Raw genomic sequence first — 20,336 nt, 5'->3', positions numbered from 1 at the left:
CTTTATATATTGACTTTGTCTTTTATTGAATTTATAAAAGTTAAGAGATACTTTGTGTGCCTTAATGTGTTAGAAGCTTTTGGTCCTTGTTAAGTAATTATGTACCACTTATGCTGTACAGTCATGATGATCTTATTGAAAATATGTTATAAATACTTTAGGCAGCTGGTAGGCCCATTTCCTTAAAAACAAAACCCAAAATACTTCACTAGTTTTTACTCTGGATGTTAACACACCCAGCTGTCTGGCTAGGTCAGCTCAAGAGCTCTTTCCAGGGAAGGACTGAGGAACACTGGCCTCAGGTGGCCGCTAGGTGGCTCTGCGCCAGGACTTCGTCACAGTGGCTGATGGTGAATACAGTAACCGCCCAATGACGGAGAAATGGAAGAGATCTACATGAACAGCCTGGACATGAGTGGGGGTAACGAAGAGCGAGGGTCGAGGGAAAGAGAGCTTGGGGGGAGCGGGAGATCCCAGCTGGATCAACAACAGAGAGGGAGAACAAGGAATAGGAGACCATGGTAAATGAAGACCACATGAGAATAGGAAGAAGCAAAGTGCTAGAGAGGCCCACAGAAATCCACAAAGATACCCCCACAACAGACTGCTGGCAATGGTCGAGAGACAGCCTGAACTGACCTACTCTGGTGATGGGATGGCCAAACACCCTAATTGTCGTACTAGAAACCCCATCCAAAGACTGAGGGATCTGGATGCAGAGATCCATGGCTAGGCCCCGGGTGGAGCTCTGGGAGTACAATTGGCGAGAAAGAGGAGGGTTTATATGAGCGAGAATTGTTGAGACCAAGGTTGGATAAAGCACAGGGACAAATAGCCAAACGAATGGAAACACATGAACTATGAACCAATAGCTGAGGGGCCCCCAACTGGATCAGGCCCTCTGAATGGGTGAGATAGTCGATTGGCTTGATCTGTTTGGGAGGCATCCAGGCAGTGGGACCCGGTCCTGTGCTCATTGCATGAGTTGGCTGTTTGAAACCTGGGGCCTATGCAGGATCACTTGGCTCGGCCTGGGAGGAGGGGACTGGACCTGCCTGGACTGAGTCTACCAGGTTGATCTTAGTCCTGGGGGGGGGAGGCTTTGCCCTGGAGGAGGTGGGAATGGGGGGTGGGCTGGGGGGAACGTGAGGGGGCGGGAGGTGGGAGAACAAGGGAATCCGTGGCTGATATGTAGAACTGAATTGTATTGCAAAATAAAAAAAAAAAAAAAAGATAGGCCAACTTGGGAAAGATAAGGGACCCATGGGCTGACAGGGTATGCGTGAGTTGGTTTCTGCCGATTCAAAGCGATCTTCTCTCAGGCCCAAGCTCACTGTCAGGTGGTGAGTGGGGGGAGTAGGCAGTGTGAGATGAAGATTTCTGATGAGGGGGACGCTTTTTATATCCTTCCTTCCAGCTCCAAGTTCCCTGCTTCTCCCTGGATAGGTGCCTTTTAGAAGAGTTTTAGAAAGTTCTTGTCTGGTGCCACTGCCATCATTTGTGTGTGCTGCAGGCAAGGCGTGCTAATTCTCTGTTTTATTAGTTCATGGACACGCTCACCCTAAAGTCACTGATCTTGCCTTATATAACACTGGCTGTCCTGAGAGAAGAGGACTCACAAATGAAGAAAATCCTTTTATTGAGTGCCTGAAAGCAGACTGAGGCAGACCAGCATCCAAGTAGTTAGGATCCATGTAATGCACATGAGTGAGAAGTCTTTGTGCCTTAGGTCAGAGCCTTTGGATGAGAGTGAGCCTAAGGGATGATTAATTCCAATCCTGCTACTTGCGATTGTTGGGGATGGTGGACTGTATCACTGTCTTGGTCAACAGCACTTGTCAGAAATAAAGGTGTTGGCCCCATCTCTGTACAAGGGCAACTGGCAGAAGCTGGACACCCAGGTACAGCTAATGGCATCTTAGAAGTAAAAAGGGTCTATGAGGAAGAGATAAAGGCGCAGTGACAATGGGGCCAACTGGGAAGTCAGAGAGCACCGTGGACCATGGATTGTAGGGGAAGCAGTGGATTAATCAGAAGGACAGACATGGGAGGCTCAGGTGTTCCTAGGATGCACTGATGTATGTATTCTGCTTTGAACACTTCCCAAGAGCTTTAAAAATCTTTTTAATTCTATGGACTCACATGGCATTGCATACTGTTATTCTTGTGTTAAGTGTATATAATGGATCTATTTGAGCCAATTTTGGTGTATAATTCCCAAAGGAGTGCAGTAATTACTGCCCATTTCCATGGCTTTTCATGAAGAAATTCTGTGCCCATCAAATGGTCAGTTCCCATTCTTCTCCCAAACTCCTAGAAATGTTGCTCCCCTTACTGTCTTTTCAGATGTGCTACTATACGGGCCTCATGTGAAGTAGACTCACATAAAGTCTGTCTGTTGCACATGGATTATCTCACTTGGTATTAACTTTTTATGGTTAAGTCAAGTAGCTGCTTAAGTGTTCAATAGAACTCTGAAGATGAATCTCAGTGTATGTTTATAACAATAGTTTATGTAAATGGACTCAAGCAACACTTGTCATAACTCTAAAAGCAATTAATTTTATAAAATGTATTTGAGATAATATTTATTTAAGAAAACATTAACATTCAAATAAGAAGAATAATTTTTATCTACACTAAGATAGCAATTAAGTAAATTAGTAATTTAACCTAAAAATCAACTATGGTCAACATTACAACTTAATTTATTCATTTACTATGAATAAATATTTCATGTCTTCTAAGAATTAAATATGTTACTGTGGATTGGAGTTAGAGTCCAGTGCAGCACTTGGCATAGCATTTTGAAGGTTTCTACTTCTTAGTAGTGTGAGTACAACTGCCATGAGTATGGCTTCACCAGCACTCTTTTGAGTCCTCACTTTCTATTCTTTGAAGAGGATTTCTAAGATATATTTTTGATTTCTTCAATTTATTTTAAGACATATCCTGGGCTTTGGATTATCATGTTGATTTACCATAATATCAACCATTTTCAGTCTGGAGAATGTCACTTTTGACTCACAAGAAAAGTGATGGTTTGGGTATGAGAGGAAGTGGCATGGTCACTTGACTGTGTTTCTATGTAAAGCCTGGGACAGACCTTCTTTCCCCAATGATGTCCTAATGAATCCATAACTTACATGGTTTGGAACTTTATGACACTGTGTTCAAAAGGTGATGTTGAATACATTGAGAAGTGCTGAGAGAAGGTAGTTTGGAAAGAATTCTTTTTCTTAGTTTGAAGCAAACCCCAAAGCATGGTGGTTGTAGCCCGGCTGTTGTAACATTTTGGCGAATTATGATAAACTGTGATGATAATATTTCCATATTTGAGACAATAGGAGCACCCACCTCAGAGTGTTGCTTCATAGAATAATTGATAAATTATGTCATATAATCAAGGTAATTATTTTGTTTTTAGTTTTTCTAATTTTTATTTACCCCAAATGCTAAGTAAATATTTGATCTAAAGACATTATGCATTCATAAAACCAGGATCTTTTTTATTTTCATTTTTTCTGATTTTCTTGCATAAGATACTTAAAAAAAATCAAACCTCAGCTCCATTTTCTTCTGGCATTCACAACTGCTTTAGCATTAATTCTCAGTAGTGTCCTTCAGGCATTAGTTTTTGTTTCCTTTGATTCTCCATTTTTTGTTTCTTTGTTGGGGATCAAGGAACACCTATTCTAACATAATCTTTGCCTTCTAAAAGAATCTGGGTACCAGTCAATGCACTTTCCACACATATTACAAGGTAGTCAGGTCTCCCACAGACATGGAGTCAAAGCCAGTGGCCTCTCCTCTTCTGAATGGCAATAGCCCACCTGGTCATGCTGTTCCTCTCTGAAGGCAGTATCTGTTGCACATAGTACTCCGAAGTACTGGCTAGTGGAGCAGAGGGGAGGAGAACAGACAGAGCTAGACATGAGAGACACAGTGGTGTTGAGAAACAAGTTCTTTACTTTCCACAGGGTCAAGTACAGGATAACAACTGACCAGGAAGTTATTACAAGCTCTCAAGATAGCAGGGTGCTTGCTCTGTGTGTGTGCAGAGAACAGGAAGAGCCAGGGGAGATTGTGAGCTCCCTTGGGGAACATCTCAGTACTCAAAGGAGACAGGGAAACTGGGAAAGAGGATTGCATCTTGGGGAATGTTCTTAGACTCAATTATGATAATGTTTCTTTTCCCAACTGCACTGTCCAGGTCAGCAGCAGCCCCCAGAGCTGTGGCCACACTGGATTTGTGCAGTCCTAGAGTTGAGAGTTAGAAGGGAGGGGCACATATCCTCTACCCGGGGAGGGACAGAAAACAATGACAGTGAAGACACCAGTGTGATGGGGACAGAAGCTTTATTCTTGGTCAGAGTCAGGGACAGGCACTGCCACTCTTCATTAAGGGTTGGGGCTGGGGGCCCTGGGCATCTAACAGGCAGAGAAGGGCCTCCGGAACGGACAAGACAAGACAGGCTGTGCTTTCCTTGGCCCGTGGAATTCTTATTTCCTCCAAACTCTCTTGTCTCAGCCTCAAGATCCAGGTCAGCAGCAGCCTCCAGAGCTGTGGCCACAGCCTGAGCCCCCCGACTGCTGGCCACTGCCCCGGTCACAGGAACTGGAGCTCCTGCGCCTGCATCTGTGGGACCTGCGCCTGTGGTGGCTCAGGAAGCAGCCTCCCTCAGAGCTGGGGACACTGCAGCCCCCAGAGCTTGTGGCACAGCAGGAGGAGGCTGCAGGCAGACACTGTGCTGTGCTCTTTGGGGGGCACTTGGGGGAGGGGCACTTGGGAGGAGGCTGGCACTGCTTCTGGTTCTGCTGGCAGGACATCTTGGCAGGAGTCAGTCAGCCTGGGGAAGCAAAGAAAATGTCTTTAGGCCCCTTGGGAATAGTTCTATAAAGCCCTGCTCCTAAGACCTGCTGCTCCCTGAGCTGTGATCTTTACAAAGGCAAAGGGTAACTGGTCTCCCTGACCTGCAAGACATTGTCTTCTTCTTTGCCCTGCTGGCAGGTGGGAATGCTGATACTTCTAACTAGTTCTCTGGTCAGCTGAATCGAATGCAGGTGATGGGAAAATGACTCTTGGAGAGTTCTCTGGGCAGATGCAGACCTCTCAGGAGAGTGAAGGGGATGCTGGGAGCCAGGACTCTAGTGTGTTACAGGCTCTGAGGCACCCACAGAAGTCTGAGTTCTCCTCCCTGTCCCTTGTCCCCTGGCAGGTCTTCTTCCTGTTGCCTTCTCATTAGACACCTCTGCTTCCTTCTTCCCAGTCAAGTCCACCTTGTTTTCCCTATGCACCCCGAGATGAGGCCCTGTTCCAAGTCTGGTACTCACCGGATACAGCAAAGTCTGGAGGAGAAGGCTGTGCTGAAGAGGCTGTGGTTGTATGGCACAGGGCAGCAGCCCTTTTATCCTTGGCAGGGCTGTGATGCACAGCCCAAGCATGCTGCTGTTTTCACAATCAGGGCAGGTGACAGAGGCAACACTCCCAGCACCTTCCTCATGTTTCCAAGATTCCTGACAAGAGACAATCAAGCAATCTCTGCCATTGCTTCCCTGGCATACTGGAGACCTGCTATTTCTTCTCTCATTTACCCAGCTCATGCTTTATCCTGTCTGTCTCTTATACTTTTGCTGGGTGGTGTGAATGTAGAGATACATAGAATACATTTCCTGCCCTTGACCATTTCAAATTTAACTGCAGAGACAGAGGAGTAAACATATATGTATGATACTGTGCCAGTTTATTATGTGTTGTGAATGTCTCCAAAAACATTTATGAATGATTTGATTAGATGTGATTACCCCCTGATTCTTAAGGGCGTTGAGTTGTCAAACCACTCAGCCCTGGATATGGGATGCATTTGCTAATGGACAGAGAATGGGTCCTAGACCCTGTGGAAGGTAGAACTAAAATTCATGTAGGATATGCATGAGAGACAATGTCATGAAGGCTATTAATATCACCCAATGCAATGTGGTCAAGGAGCTTGTCCACATTTATCTTTCTGAGGAATATTTGGTATTGAGTATAAGAGGAAAAATGATCTTAAAGCATGGAATATTGAATGGAATATTGAAGATGTCTGATGAATGGTAATGACTTTTGTTGCACTGCTAATGACCAAGTTGATGTTATGGGGGTACTGTGTGCATCACAATTAATGAAATTATCCTGGTAACTTCCAACATTTATGTGCTTGTTTTTAGCAGAAAAAAATTGTTTAGTACACTACAGTTGATTAGGTAGTGTTTTGAGAATTCCTTCCCTGGGAGATGTAAAAAGCATCTACTTTTTCCTTGTAAGTTCCGAGCAATAAAGCAAAGTTTGATAACAGTAAAGTGAAGCATGGTCAACCAATGGGTTGCGTGGGCTTACTTATAAAGTATGGATGAGGAGTTGCATACAGGGATGTGAAAGGCCACTGCACTCAAAAGTCTTTGCCCAGCATGGATGATGGCTTCTCCATAGTCACCTAGATGGAGTTCCTCCCAGTTAGTCACCCTAGCTCACACCTTAGCCCCTCCAAAGACTCCCAGGTCTTGTGTAGTTAGGGCAAAATTGAAGTTTCACAGAAAAGGTTAACAAGAGCACCTGGACTTTCAGATGAAGGCCCTCCCGACTCCCCCGTTCTCTGAAGGAACATCAACTATCCACATGCAGCTGGTGATGATTTTTTTTTAATCAGGCAAAGGTGATCTGATGAAGATAGATGCTGCTTTGCTCAGGGGCTCACATTGTATAACACAGTAATGAGCACTGCCTGTCTATGTAGGATGATTTTAATGAAATATGAATCCTCTTTTTCTACTGGATCTTATACTATTAGAGAAGTTGTCTTTGGATTCATCTACTATCATAACTATTTTGCTGTTTGTTTCCCATATTGCCATCAGAATTATAACAGAACACTGTTTATATTTAAACTAAACAATAATTTTTAAATTGGGATCTATTCATTGTACACAGATTTGGATGGGATATTTTCATATAAGCATATTATGTAATGAGCATATTTTACCTCATGTCTTCTTCCTTCCCTTTCCCTTTCTACCTTTTCTCCTGCTTAGTTGCCTACACAATTTCTCTTCTACTTTCATACCACATGCACACACATTTTATGTATGTATGCAAAATCTAGGATCTACCAAAGAGAGAAAACATGGTATTTGACTTTCTGGTACATTGCTCCACATAATGTAATAATTTTCAGTTGCATCCATTGAGTGATGATTTTTAATTGAAACATTGTATGACAAATTTCTTCTTGTTCTCTGTATATTTTAGTTTCTGGGTTTTTGAAACAAAAGCCCTTATAATGGTGTACTTTATTCTATTTAAAATATGGGGATTCTGTACTTCCTTTTGAAATAGCCACAGATTAATGAATTCCACTTGGTCTTAATGGAGGAGGAATGAACGAAAGAAAGTGGAAGTATTGAGTAGCCCTCCTTTCTGATTTTCTTCAGACTCTAGGAAGTCCTTGCCCCAAGGATATTTTCAAAGCTTAGACCATTAACAATGCTGAAGTGTCCTTCTCCTTCTAATAGTTTAGCATTGTATCAATTGTTACTGTACTAGTAGAAATTATTTATCATCCACCATTTGATGAGAAATGTCTCCATGTTCCCAAGCATTTGAACATTTGGTGCCCTGTTGGTGGCATTGTTTGGGGATATTAGGTGGTGCAGGCTTGTTAGAAGATGTGCACCCCTGGGAGTGGACTTGAAAGTAAAAACTGTGGCCTGCCTCTCATTTACTCTCTCTTCTTTGTTCTTTCCTTTGAAAATGTGAGCTCTGAACTTTCCGCTCCTGCCATCATGGCTGCTGCTTGGTGCTATGCATGTTCTGCCATTGTGAACTCTTATTCCTCTGCGACAGCAAGCCAAAATAAGCACACACTCTCTCTCTCTGGTGTTTTAGGACCACAACAGAAAAGCAACTATTGTGCTTATTAAATAATAATTAATTATTAAATAGTTAATAAGCTAAATCACTTATTAGAGGTACTTTCTCATTTCACAGTCAGTAGTGAAGCTGAAGGGGGACACAATGTGTTTAAGAAATAATCACTTTACCATGTAATGCTCAATATGGAGGCCAGGAAATATGAGATGGACAGGAAGCTAGTCTAATGAAAGTGTGTTCCTTTAGAAGGTACAGAATTCTAGACTTTCTAAAAGGTTTATGCTGTCCCCTGCCCGTGACTCCACTTGGAGGTATCACCTCTCTCTTGCCCCACATTCCCTTCCCTTCCTAACTACCACTAGTACATCTCCTCAATGAAATTCCTTCTGATTCAAATAATCATTCCATAGTTTTCATTAACAGACTTCTACTGAACACTGTTACTATTCTCCACCCAAATAGCAACAGGAACAGGTAGTAGACTAAAGTCTTATTGATTGGCTTATTGTCATGATGGAGAGAATAGATTCTCTAGGGTCATCAAGACATGATTGTTGGGGGACTAAAGAAGTGGCTCAGTAGTTTGTAGTCATTGGTATTCTGCAGAGCACCCAGAGTTGCTTCCCTGTGCTCACATGATGGCTCACAAACACCTTAAGGTCCGTTCTAGGGGACCTAATGCCCTCTTCTTACCTCCGTGGCACCAGGCACGAAGTGGAGCACATGCATACATGCAGGTAAACCTCTCACACACATAACAATCCTTTTTAAAAGAGAGAAATGATTGTTTAGGAATTGAGCTCAATTTGGGGAGTTGAAGTTTTCCCTGACTCGAAAACTTCACCGTCGAAAAGCACAAGCTCCTTAACAATACAATTGACAGTCTTTATCATTGTCAATCAGGAAGTGGTTAATCTAATCTTCACCATTTTTTCTTCTTCATCAAGATTTAAAAATCTTCATCATTTTAACTAGATCATTGAGGCAGGCTAAAGGTATAAATGCTGAAGAGGTGGTAGTCACTCACATTAACTAAAAGAGAGGATGTCTAGCAGTGTGTCATTTAGACAATGCTGCTGTCTTCATTGGCCTCCAGAATGACCTTGTTTGTGGTTTACTCCCTCATGGCCAGAGTCACCATGGCTGTTGTTGGAGGTCTGTGTAATGTTTGTATTCAACAGAAGAACACCATAGCATTAGCTCTTAGAGTCAGGTCAACTTCCTATGGACCATAGGGCTGCTCTTTCTTTTCTTAGCAGTGACTGTAAGCCAGTCATCTCAACCAGCAATATCAGACTTTTGAGCAAGTTTCAAAGGATCAAAATATACTTCCCAATGACTTTCAGTGCATAGTCTCACCTCTTGTTTTGCAACAACAGGGTTGCCTGAAAGGCATTCCTCTAGCTCTCTCCCCGATTGCCCATTTGGAAGATTCCTGAGACACCTGAAGATGGAGATCATTAATCTCACCCCTACCTTGGGGAACTGTCTTGTCTCTCATTTCCTTTTCTTTATGAGATCAGGTGATCTACAGAGCATCCATCCTGTGATGACTGCCAGCTCATAGCTTTGTATGTCTAATCACTCCCTGCCCCCCACCCTGAGAACAAAGGCTGGAACCCCAGGAGTCTCACCCTGAGGAGGCTTTGCTCTATAAGGTTTCAACAGGTCAAGGAAATACAGGGACTTGTCTAGCTGGATGCATCTAGGCAGGATTTGATGGCTTAGTCATGCTAATTGATATTACAGGAAGGAGCAGTAGAGAACTCAGGTTCAGGTTTTTGTAGCATATTTTCAATATTTTTCCCAACAATCTAGGACGAGTCAGCAACACAAAAGTAATCTCCTTTCCCTTACAATTCAGTGCCTTAGTTCGGTCCCTTGCATCTTCATAACAGTTGCATCCTAGAGGAAGAAGCGGCTGGAGAACCACCTATCTTTAGTGCCAATCTACAGATATGTGCCATAAAGTTCTTACATAGAATCTTATTTCCTCCTGTGATTAAGTTATGCTTTTTGACAGTATCTATATCTTTATAGTCCACTCTGAGAAAGTTCCAGATTGATGCAGCACGTAAGAGAAGCTTAGACTGGAATTTTATTCTGATATTGGAATGCTAGCTAAAGTCTCAGAGATGAAAATAACAGATGACCTTTGTCCACTTGAAGTTTCCTGAGATACTACGCTTCAGTCAATGCAGCACAGAGGAAGAAAGGATAAAACAAAAGTGTTCACTTCCTATTTTACTGTACTGGACCTAGGGAATTTAAAAGGCTCTAAGGAGATCTTCACACTAAGGGAGCATCTTGGAGAGTCTCTGCTTTCTGCAGTATCAGTTTAGAACAAGAAGTTCTATGATGCCAGACCACAAAGGACAAGCAAGGAGCAGTTCATGGGAAGTGACATAAGTTTCACCATGAACACTGATAGGTGCTACAAAGTTACTTAGAAGTAGAAACTGTGGGTTACTGAAGGGGTGTGTGGTGGAGCACCTGGTGCACTCTTGGAGGTCAGAGAAGAAGTGTTCTAGGGATAGAAGCATCTGAGAAGCTAAAAAGCAGAGGAGAGGAATTTAGGTGTGGAAGGCAATAATGCCCATGTGCTACTCACCTGTAGTGCATGGGGAAGAAGGAAAAAGGAAATCCCCAGGAAGAAGACGACTTTGCCAAAGTCCTTTGGCTTACCCTACTGTATCTCCCCTTAATTTGTCACCAAAATTCTTTCATTTATATTGTTTTCTTAAGACTTATTATTTTTCATGAATATGAGGAGAGAAGTGGACACACTAGGGGCATGGAAGGTCTGTTCCAGTTCTGGGGCAGGCATGTCACTTGGTAGTTCTCAGTGCTTCCGGGATACACTTTCAGGAAGGTGTTATCCCGAAGGGGTCTCAACTTGACTCAACTCATTGTGGGGTTGGCAGCTGCAGAGCGGTTGAGAGAGAAAGTAATAAGACTACTGAAAGAATGCAATGACATTTGACAGAGGTAACTGAAAGCAACCACCAAAAGAATAGGATGCCGGGAAAACAACAAGATCTTGGTGAGTGAAAGACTGTATAAAAATTATACCCAAGATAATGCCCGATCAGACCATGGTGAAAGCAAGAGACCAGATATTTACTGGTGCATGTGGCTTAGCAACATAAAGAGATTAAAGTGTAAAGTACGTGCATGTTTTAGGTTACACTAATGCTTTGAAGGACTTACCTACTGCTACGATCATCACTATTGCCCTGGGTGACTTCTCAGCCTAGGGGGTGTAGAAATGATAGAGTAGGAAAAGCATCATTCATTTGCTTTACTGGGTCATCCAGCCCTGCTTCTGTGGTGTCCAGGGCCCGGACCACTGCAGAAGTGACAAGAGCTGATGATGCTCTGGTGCTGTCCCCAGTCAGATAGCTAAAGCCTGTAGTTGCTCAGGCTGAAACATTCTCCAAAGCTGAAGATGGGGCATCCCCCAAAGGTAAAGGGCAGTAAGAAGAGAGTGTAGTTTGGAACCAGGCAGGATATTGGTGTAGGTACTTTGACAGACACTTGTGGTAACTATGGTTTGTCCCAGTTTTATATCAGGAAGCCTTAGGGGAAGTTTGAATGATGTCTGAAGGAAAAATGAAAATGATAGCATGAGATGGCACTTGTTTAAAAATTGACAGTTTTTTTTTCTGTTTCAGAGATGTGGCTGTGAACCCGCAGGTTAGGAATAGCTCCTGGGAAGTCAGGGAAAAGGAATACCAAGTCCAGGGATCCTGATTCTAATGAGGACTGACTAAATCTTCCAACTGTTTCCTGTTTTACTTTTCAGATGGGAAGTAGGTAGGTGCTGTGGGATGTCTTTCTGTACGCTGTGAATATGTGTTGCTCTGTTTGGTTGATAAATAAAGCTGCATTGGCCTATGGCAGGGCAGGATGGAGCCAGGCAGGAAAATCCAAGAGAGACAGTGAAAGGAGAAAGGAGAGTGGGGGAGACACCATCCCGCTGTCCAAGGAGCAACAGGTAATGGGACACAGGTAAAGCCACGGAACATGTGGGGATACATAGATTAACAGTCATGAGTTGAGTTAAGTTACAAGAGCTAGCTAGTAAGAAGCCTGAGCCATAGGCCATATAATTTGCAATTAATGTTAAGCCTCTGAATGATTATTTTATAAGCAGCTGCTGCACCACAGGGCCAGGTGGGACCAGAGAAACTTCCCTCTACAGGTAAGGAAGGGATGAAATGGGGGTAGCAAGCATTACTTAGTGGGCAGTTTTCTTAATTAGCCCCCAGCCTTCTGATGGCAGGTATCAAGTACTCTGGAGAGATAAGAGATTAAAAAAAAAAAAAACCCAAACTATTAAAATATTTATTCTTCAGTCTTTCTATAGCTCTTCTTGATTTTCTCCTTTTTCTTTCTTTCTTTTTTTTTCTTTTTAGGGAAATTGAGGACAGAGATGGCTTCTTTAAATGTTAGTTAATGATGCTTAATGGTTCGTGGCCCACAAGCTCACTAACACAGTTGGTGGGGAATGTTCTGGATCACACTGTACCCAGCTCTGTTTGCTGTGGTGGGAAAGAGCAGCAGGGCTGCCCTTAAGCCTACACCATCCTTAAAGCCTTCTTCTCCTCCATCACTAACCTTGTCAGAGAAAAGGGAGATAAAACTATGAAGTGTTTACCAAGGAGAGAATATTGGCTTTGGTCCATGTCACCTTCCTGTCCCTCTGGGTCAGGGTTCTTTGTGACAGCAGCCTCTAGGGGAGGTGTGGAGGAGGAGGCTGGGAGGGCTACTCGTCCACCTATCTCAGAGGTTAGGAACAACTCCACACACAGTCCACAACTCCTTCACCATCTCTCAGAGGGTGCACCATCACGGATTTGAGGACTCATGTGTCTCTTTAGCTCTGCCTGGCTATGATTTCAAAGGCCGGGAAATGGCCTTCCTGCTGCCAAGCTGGATCCCCTAGTGGAAGATTCTGCTCCACACAAAACAGAACCCTTAGTGTTTGTTTAATGAGAAGCTGCTGCTTGTGCTGGGGCAGGACCCAGGAGGGGGTCGGGGATGGGGGAGAAAGAATGACTCCTCAGCTGCTCAGCTGTCCCCTTTTCTTTCTTTCTTTCTTTCTTTCTTTCTTTCTTTCTTTCTTTCTTTCTTTCTTTTTTTTTTTTTTTTTTTGAGACAGGGTTTCTCTGTGTAGCTTTGCACCTTTCCTGGAACTCACTTGGTAGCCCAGGCTGGCCTCGAACTCACAGATATCCACCTGGCTCTGCCTCTCGAGTGCTGGGGGGCTGTCCCCTTTTCTTACGCCCCTCCCCCCGGTTGTGTAGGTCAAAGAACAACCTTGGGTGTCTGCCCATGCCTTCTACCTTGTTTGAGACAGAGTATCTCTTCTCTGAGGCATGATCTTTTCTTGTTCACTATTGCATTGTACCCCAGGCTAGCCGAGCGGCAAGACTCTGGGGACTCTCCTGCTTCTACCTCCCATGTCTCTGTAGAAGTGCTGGGATTAACGCTTTTCTTGATTTTTCACTCATTAAAAGAATTCAACTTTTCAGACAATTTGTAGTGACCTAATGGTATGCACTGAGTTGGACATGGACATGGGAGATTCACGAACGGAGCTACTATCCCACCCTCAGGTCCAGTGTATGGATGAAACGTTAAGTAGTAAAATAATTATAATCCAACCAAGGATGCTGTAATAAGTCCTTGGGCCTGAGGTCAGGGATCTGGGATATTAGTCCCTAGTGGCTCTATTGTGACGCCAAGTGACTGGGAAATCCAGCTGTTGTCACCTGCTGTTTCTTGCTATGCTAGACACAATGAACAGTGTATGGAGTCTGTTTCTGTTCAAGACAAGGAAACCTGACTAGGACAATTGAAAGGAGGTAGAGATCCCAAATTTAACAAGGAGAGCAGCAGGTGGGAGAGAGAACTCTGTGTAGAGGACAATGGGACTCAGGGGAGCTCTGGGCCATCTAAGGTCTCAGGAGCAGAACAATGTCCTCACTAAGATCACCTTTTTGGAGACATGTATCTGCAGATTTGAAACCTTCCCTGCTTTTTCTCATAGCTATGTTAAAGCAGCAATGTCTGGGGAAAGAAATAGCCCTATATAGTGGCACAGATATATAGAACTATAGACAGGGTAAGAAATCTTTAAGATATGATTATATGCTTAGAGATTAATGTATTTAACTGACATTTTGATAGTTAAATATGTTATATGACTGTAAGGCTAATTGGTTTTTTGTTTTGTTTTGTTTTGAGACCAGATTTCTCTGTGCTGTAGCTCTGACTGTCCTGGAACTCGCTCTGTAAACCAGGCTGGCTTCAAACTCACAGAAATCCTCCTGCCTCTGCCTCCTGAGTGCTTGGATTAAAGGTGTGTGACACCACCGCCCGGCATGTAAGGCTAATTCTAAGAGAACCAGTATAGAAAGTTATTTAAGTTGGCTTGTATGGCTAAGAGAGGTGAACCTAAAGATGAATGGTAATTGCTGGGTGCTTGTATAATAAGGTTGTTATGGTTATAGTTGTGAACATCTGACCTGACATAAAATGCTTGGAGTGAGTGACAAGTATATCTGTTTACACTCCATGGAATTTTCCCATTGCATTGATCATAGCAGAAGATATGTTTAATCCTGAATCAATATATTGAAATACGGAAAAATGTGACAAACATTTAAATGTCGAATATATCTCACAATGACAAAAGTAGACAAAGCATTATTATATGACGTATCTCATAATAATGCTATTATAATATGGGGAAGGCTCTTTATGTGGCTATGTTTTCAGATGGTCAGAGACTATGGCCAAGTGAAAAAGTGAAGCTCTTTAAAACAGATGGTGAATGTGCTTGTTCACAGAGGCTCAGGATCTGGGCAAATGAGAGTGGGAAGGAGATAGGGATAGTTAATCATGAGCCTTTCATCATTAAACTCTTTAATTTATCCTTTGTCTTTTTAATTGTTATCATGGGAATGGGAGCATGCAGATATTAGAATAGCCTTTTACACCCATCAAAACAATGGTGTTCAGTTCTCAAATTTTATTTGTGATACATGCTTTCACTGAGTTTAGGACTCTGTTCCAGTGTCTACACAATGCCCCAGACTGAAATACAATTGAACACAGAACCACTTCTGTTCAATACTTGTGCCTTGGAAGGAAATCAGATATTTTTCTAGCAGACTCACTGGTATGGGGACTTTGTTTTCATAGTGGCTCAAGTATCTGGACCAATATCACACAACTGCCCATTGAATGAGTGAATTAATGAATGAATGGTTTGGGGTTTGGTCTGCAGGTTCCCCGATGAGGACGGGAAATCTGTCTCTATAGTCACTGAGATCTCACTTAGATGGGTCACATTTTATGCAGGAGATACTTGAACCAACTTCTGGTTCCACTAATTGCAATGATGACTTAGATCCAAGCTATTAGTTGAATGTTATATAACTTTTAAAAACTAAACTTTTTTTTTTTTAACAGTTTCACACATGTATAAATGCATTTTGGTCACACTTAGCCCCCACCAGTCCCCTCAAGCCCTTGTCAATATCACACCTTCCTATAGTCTCCTTCCAACTTCCATATCTTTTTGTTTTATTTTGTTTTTGTGACCTGAGATTAATCAGTGTCATATGTGTGCACATGGGTGTGGTGCTATCTACTGTAGTATGGAAATGGGGCTACCAGTGTCTACATCACTGAGGAAGATTAATCTCCTTCCATTTCCCCAAGGAGTGGTAGGGCCCCTGGAGTCTTTCCCTCACCCATGATTGGATGTTAACAGGCTGTTAATTCTGGGCCCATTTTTCCATATCTCTGATATGATCCACCAACATCAGGACTTTTCATGGCAGTGCTGGGCTGCTAAGCCTGACTCTGATTCCTGACAGATGACACACTACAAGCTATAAGCTGCAAACAAAAGGCCTGGAACTGTTTCTAAAGTAGAACTGTGCTTTGCCTATAAAACTCATCATGTCTACCCTGAACTGTTTTTAGGGCCATGAGATATATCGGGGTCTTGGCTCCAGAGCAGAGACACAATCCATGCGACTTTGCAAGCTCTTACGATTCACGGCAAATCCTGCCCCATTGTTGCTATTTCAAAGCATAACTTAGCATTCTCATGCCCCCAGCCTGGTTCTATCCAATAGCCTCTCAAACTGTGAGTGGTGTGAAGCCATGAACTCAAAGCCTATTACAGCATTAACATCTCAGCTCTGATAGCTCTTGAAAGACATCAGCTTAGCCAGCTTCCTCTTAGGCTGTCTCTTGGTACTATTTTGATCCCCAAGTCTTAAGAAAATGAAGCTTTGATAACATGAGAGAAAACAAATTTCTAGTTTTTTAAAATTTCCCAAGAGATTTAAAATATCATTAAAATTTTAATATATTTGTATATTACCGCACACATGAATTTCCCTGCTCTATGCCCACCCCCAATTAGATGTTTTTCATACCTCTTTATTTTAGCTCAGTCTGTGATGACTCTACAGATGTCAGTGTTTTCCTGATTAACATTCAGCTTCAGTTCTGACTCTTTCCCCTGTAGACTGTTAGCCATAGACTTGGCAGGCCAGATGAAATGTACATTTAGTGTAATCAAGACCATTGACTTCAGCCCTGAGGTCAAGATGAGTGCCATATTTGAGGTGCAAATTCTGGGAGACCAGGTCCTTAAAACTGGCTCACGTGGTTTGGTTTTCCAATGATGTAAAGTTTAAAGGAAACACATTGGAGATTAAAATAAGCACAGAGGAAACTCACTGTATCTTCACGTCTCTGAGAACATTTTAGAGGAAATTGGGTTCCACAAAGATCAGGAACACAGGTCCCTCAGAATAAAACTGGGCTGCTATGAGACCCTGGGAAATCAATCCAAGTTGATCCCTTTCATAAAGATGGAAAAGGGCAAACTGCAACCCAAAGATCAGAGTAAGGACTACATCATTCACAAATGTCAGACCCTTGGTGCAGAGGTCAGTAGGTCAACCACTGGCCTTATTGACATATGCAATTTAGAACCTGAAAATGATCTTTTATTTATCGCTTTCCACATGTTTGTGTTTCTGTGTGCCCTTGCAATCATGTTTCATGTTTTTCTCTGTTATAATTTGAATTAGAAACATCCTTCACACTGCCAGTTTGTGGTGCTGTTGCTGTAGAGTCTTTAGGAAGCTGGGTCTGGCTGGGGGTTTCTGGTCCCAACAAAAATGTTGCTCTCAACTATACTGTCGAGATCAATGATATCAGCCAGAAGCCCCAGTAGGTTCATAGAAGCTGGGGCTCTGGGTCTGGTGTGGATGAAAAGGAAAAGGAGAGATGGTCCAGGCAGCAGCTGCAATGCCAGGAGCTCTGGGAGCTGGAGCACCTACCTTAGGGGCCAGTACCCCTGTTGGTTTTGTTGGCAGATCATCTGAGGAAGAGTTAATGATCCTAGAACAAAATGAGCTGGGAAGCCTAGGAGCCTCTGGTCAGCATGCCTTCTCTGAGGGCTTTTTATAGATCTGGTCTCCTTATGAGACCTTACCTGACCTTATCAGAGGAGGAACCGTTTTTTCCCTCCTTATCCTGCTAGAAAAGGCTATTTAGTCTTTTCTAGTTGTTTTCCCAGCATCTCTATGTCCGTGTCACCTGGGATGAGATTAAACCTACCATGGGAAAGCTTCCTGGAAGAGGTCTGGCTGGATGAGCAAATCTTTCAGAACGCCAATAGAAAGTATGAAGGTGTTTGGACCAATGACCTTTGTAGTGACAGAACTCCTGAAGCATCCACAAAGGAGCTCATCACTCCCTTTGCCTTCCGGCTGCCTTCCTTCCACACCCGCTGCTTCTGCTCCTCTGAGGGAGGCTGGTCTGGTCTCCCCAGTTCTTCTAATGTAGGAAGAGTCTCCAACTAAATATTCCTCAACCTTCATGAACATCAGAAGATCTTGTAGACTGACGAGCTCCAGCCTCTGAGGCACTCAGAAGAAGTCGGGACCTGAGGAAGGGTCATAGCATCAAACACCCCCAGCTCAGCACTAGACCTTCATCTTTCTGGTCATAGGCCAAGACAGGTGGCAACAGGACAGGGAGCCCTGACGTTTACCTACGTCTTTTACTTAGGCAGCACTAATAAAGGCCATTTTTGGTCCCTGACAGTAGAATTTCAGAGAAGAATGTGTGACACACACTTTACCCTACAGTAATTAGCTAGAAATAGACTAGAAAGCACTATAAATCACTAACCATGGAGCCTGCAGTTCTTTGGTGAATTTGTGTAAACAGAATAAGTATTTTCCCTGTATGTCATTTTAATTTTGAAGACAAATCTCTAATGTGAAAATAGTGGCATATTGTGGATCCCTTTGAAGATATAGCACAGTGGGAACTACATCTTTTTCTTACAGCATTAGGAAGTGAGAGCTAAAAAATTATGGGGTAGAGAGGGAGGGGAAATCTCTGAAACAAGAAGCTTCTACTAGAATTTCTTAGAAGTCCTGTGTTGGGGGGGGAGTCACTTATGGGGTGCATGGAAGGTATGCATATTCATATCTCAGCTCTGAGCAGGAGGGGCACTAATATTAGGCCCTCAGTTTATTCTCACATCATTGGTATACATACAGCAAGGAGATGTGGGTAATTGCCTGTCACTCACTGTGCACATCCATATCACAGCGGTTTGGAAGGGGACTGGATGAGAGAGCGCAGTATTCAGACTGAAAGAATCCAAGCAGCTTCCAAACTCTCCTTTCCTTCCTTCTTCCCTTCCTCCCTGACTCCCTTCCTCCCTCTATCCATCTATCCCTTGTCCTTCTTCCTTCTTTTCTTCTATTCCTCCTTCTCTAGAATGTGCTGAGCCAGGCAGCTTCTTGTAATCTTCATCCCAGTCCTCCCACATCATCCTGGGAAGATGGGAAGAGTTTTCCTAGGAGGAGACACATGACTCCCCATTTATTCAGCCTTCCTGTACACCCTCCATGCTAACTTTTCCATTCTGTCACTCACTCAACTATTTACTCAATATTTGATGCATCACAATGATGTAACACACCATAAATAGCACACACGCAGTGGGGCGGACAGACACAATGAAAGAAGCGTAAGTCACTGAGGCAAGAGCTTCACTGTTGGTGTATGTATGGCAGAAGGTCTCAACCCCTTTGGGGGTTGAATGACCTTGGTTCACAGGGGTCACCAGGACCATCAGAAAACATAGATATTTACATTATGATTCATAGCAGTAGCAAAGTTATGGTTATGAAGTAGCAATGAAAATAATTTATGGTTGGAGGTCACCACAGCATGAGGAGCTGTATTAAGGGGTAGCATTAGGAAGGCTGGGAACCACTGGTGTATGGAAATGAGAGTGAAAGTCTCTAAGCTGTGTTCTGCAGCCCCTATCAGATGGCAGACTCTGATCAGAACTGTGAGAACAGCATTTGAACAAGAAGCAGTCCCAGGGCGGTAGCTGCTTGCTCTGTCCCTGGAAAGTCAGTCTGCTGGCAGGACTGACAGGGGCTCATAGAACTGAGGCCATGCACATCAGAAGAGAGATGATGCTAGTGTGTGAAGGTGGGGTTGAGTGGGGTCTGGTAGGGTTGGGTGGCACAGAGGGTGCTAGAGCTAATGAAGCTGAGCTTGTTAAGCACATTCATTTTGGAGGTGGATGTTTCTGAATTTGAATCCTGTATCTCTAGATAACAGATAGTGTCTGGGGAGAGAAAAAACTCTAAAGAGAGAGGAGGACAATAGGTCAAGACCTCTCAGGAGAGGAGATAAGAAATCCATGATAAGTGAGGTGACATGGCGTGAAATGTGATTTTGATGTCCATTGACAGAGCTGTAGGAATGGTTCCGGGGAGGAAGTGATGCAGCAAGACTGGGGTGAGCAGGGAGATCAGCTGAGCGATGAGTAATCCTTTTGGGGTGTGGTTTTATTGAGGTCTGTAGTGACAAAATTCAGCAGTGGTTCTCCAAGGGTTTGGAAATTGCAATTTGGTAAGCAGTGCAGTGTTCCTAATGCATTTTATTATATAGCACTAGAGGTGCACAGCTCTCTGGAAATCTCATTCAAGAATGGAGGAAGCTGGGAGATAGTGGTTCACGCCTTTAATCCCAGCACTCCGGAGGCAGAGCCAGGAGGATCTCTGTGAGTTCCAGGACAGCCTGGTCTACAGAGTGAGTTCCAGGACAGGCTCCAAAGCTACACAGAGAAACCCTGTCTGAAAAACAAAAACAAACAAACAAAGAAAAAAAAGATTAAAAAAAAAGAATGGAGGAAACCTTTTAAATCGCAAATATCACTCACAAGGATGACAAAGTATAATCATTTTAAAATAAAATTTAAAGAAAATATGTGTCTGATTGTCCTATCACAGGAAGAGTTAAAAGTCTAAGGCTTCCCCTTTAGGAGATGAACAGGTTGTTGTTATGGGAAGAA

The 20,336-nt window shown here is 43.2% G+C and overlaps 2 protein-coding genes across 3 annotated transcripts; one reads left to right on the top strand and one right to left on the bottom strand.

Moving 5' to 3' along the window:
- Positions 1 to 203: 203 nt before the first annotated feature.
- Positions 204 to 10,377, top strand: LOC131913246 (uncharacterized). Of its 2 annotated transcripts, none has more exons than XR_009379844.1 (2): positions 204 to 521; positions 10,172 to 10,377. XR_009379844.1 is itself a non-coding variant. In XM_059265785.1 (2 exons), the coding sequence occupies exons 1-2, from the start codon at positions 382 to 384 to the stop codon at positions 5,716 to 5,718; spliced, it is 639 nt and encodes a 212-aa protein (XP_059121768.1). In that variant the 5' UTR covers positions 225 to 381; the 3' UTR covers positions 5,719 to 5,737. The 2 variants fall into 2 exon arrangements, 1 of the variants encoding a protein (XP_059121768.1); XM_059265785.1 differs by lacking the exon at positions 10,172 to 10,377 and adding an exon at positions 5,220 to 5,737 and having other exon boundaries at positions 225 to 521.
- Positions 4,546 to 17,837, bottom strand: LOC131913247 (late cornified envelope protein 3D-like). The gene is made up of 3 exons (XM_059265786.1): positions 17,567 to 17,837; positions 5,335 to 5,517; positions 4,546 to 4,850 (listed from the first exon to the last, which is right to left on the bottom strand). Exon 3 carries the CDS (start codon positions 4,828 to 4,830, stop codon positions 4,546 to 4,548), a length of 285 nt encoding a protein of 94 aa, XP_059121769.1. The 5' UTR covers positions 4,831 to 4,850; positions 5,335 to 5,517; positions 17,567 to 17,837.
- Positions 17,838 to 20,336: the final 2,499 nt, after the last annotated feature.

The sequence above is a fragment of the Peromyscus eremicus genome, chromosome 6 (genome assembly GCF_949786415.1).
Source record: "Peromyscus eremicus chromosome 6, PerEre_H2_v1, whole genome shotgun sequence".
Lineage (NCBI taxonomy): Eukaryota > Metazoa > Chordata > Mammalia > Rodentia > Cricetidae > Peromyscus > Peromyscus eremicus.
Note: the sequence above shows the minus strand (reverse complement) of the source record. Positions and strands in the feature narration are given on the sequence as shown.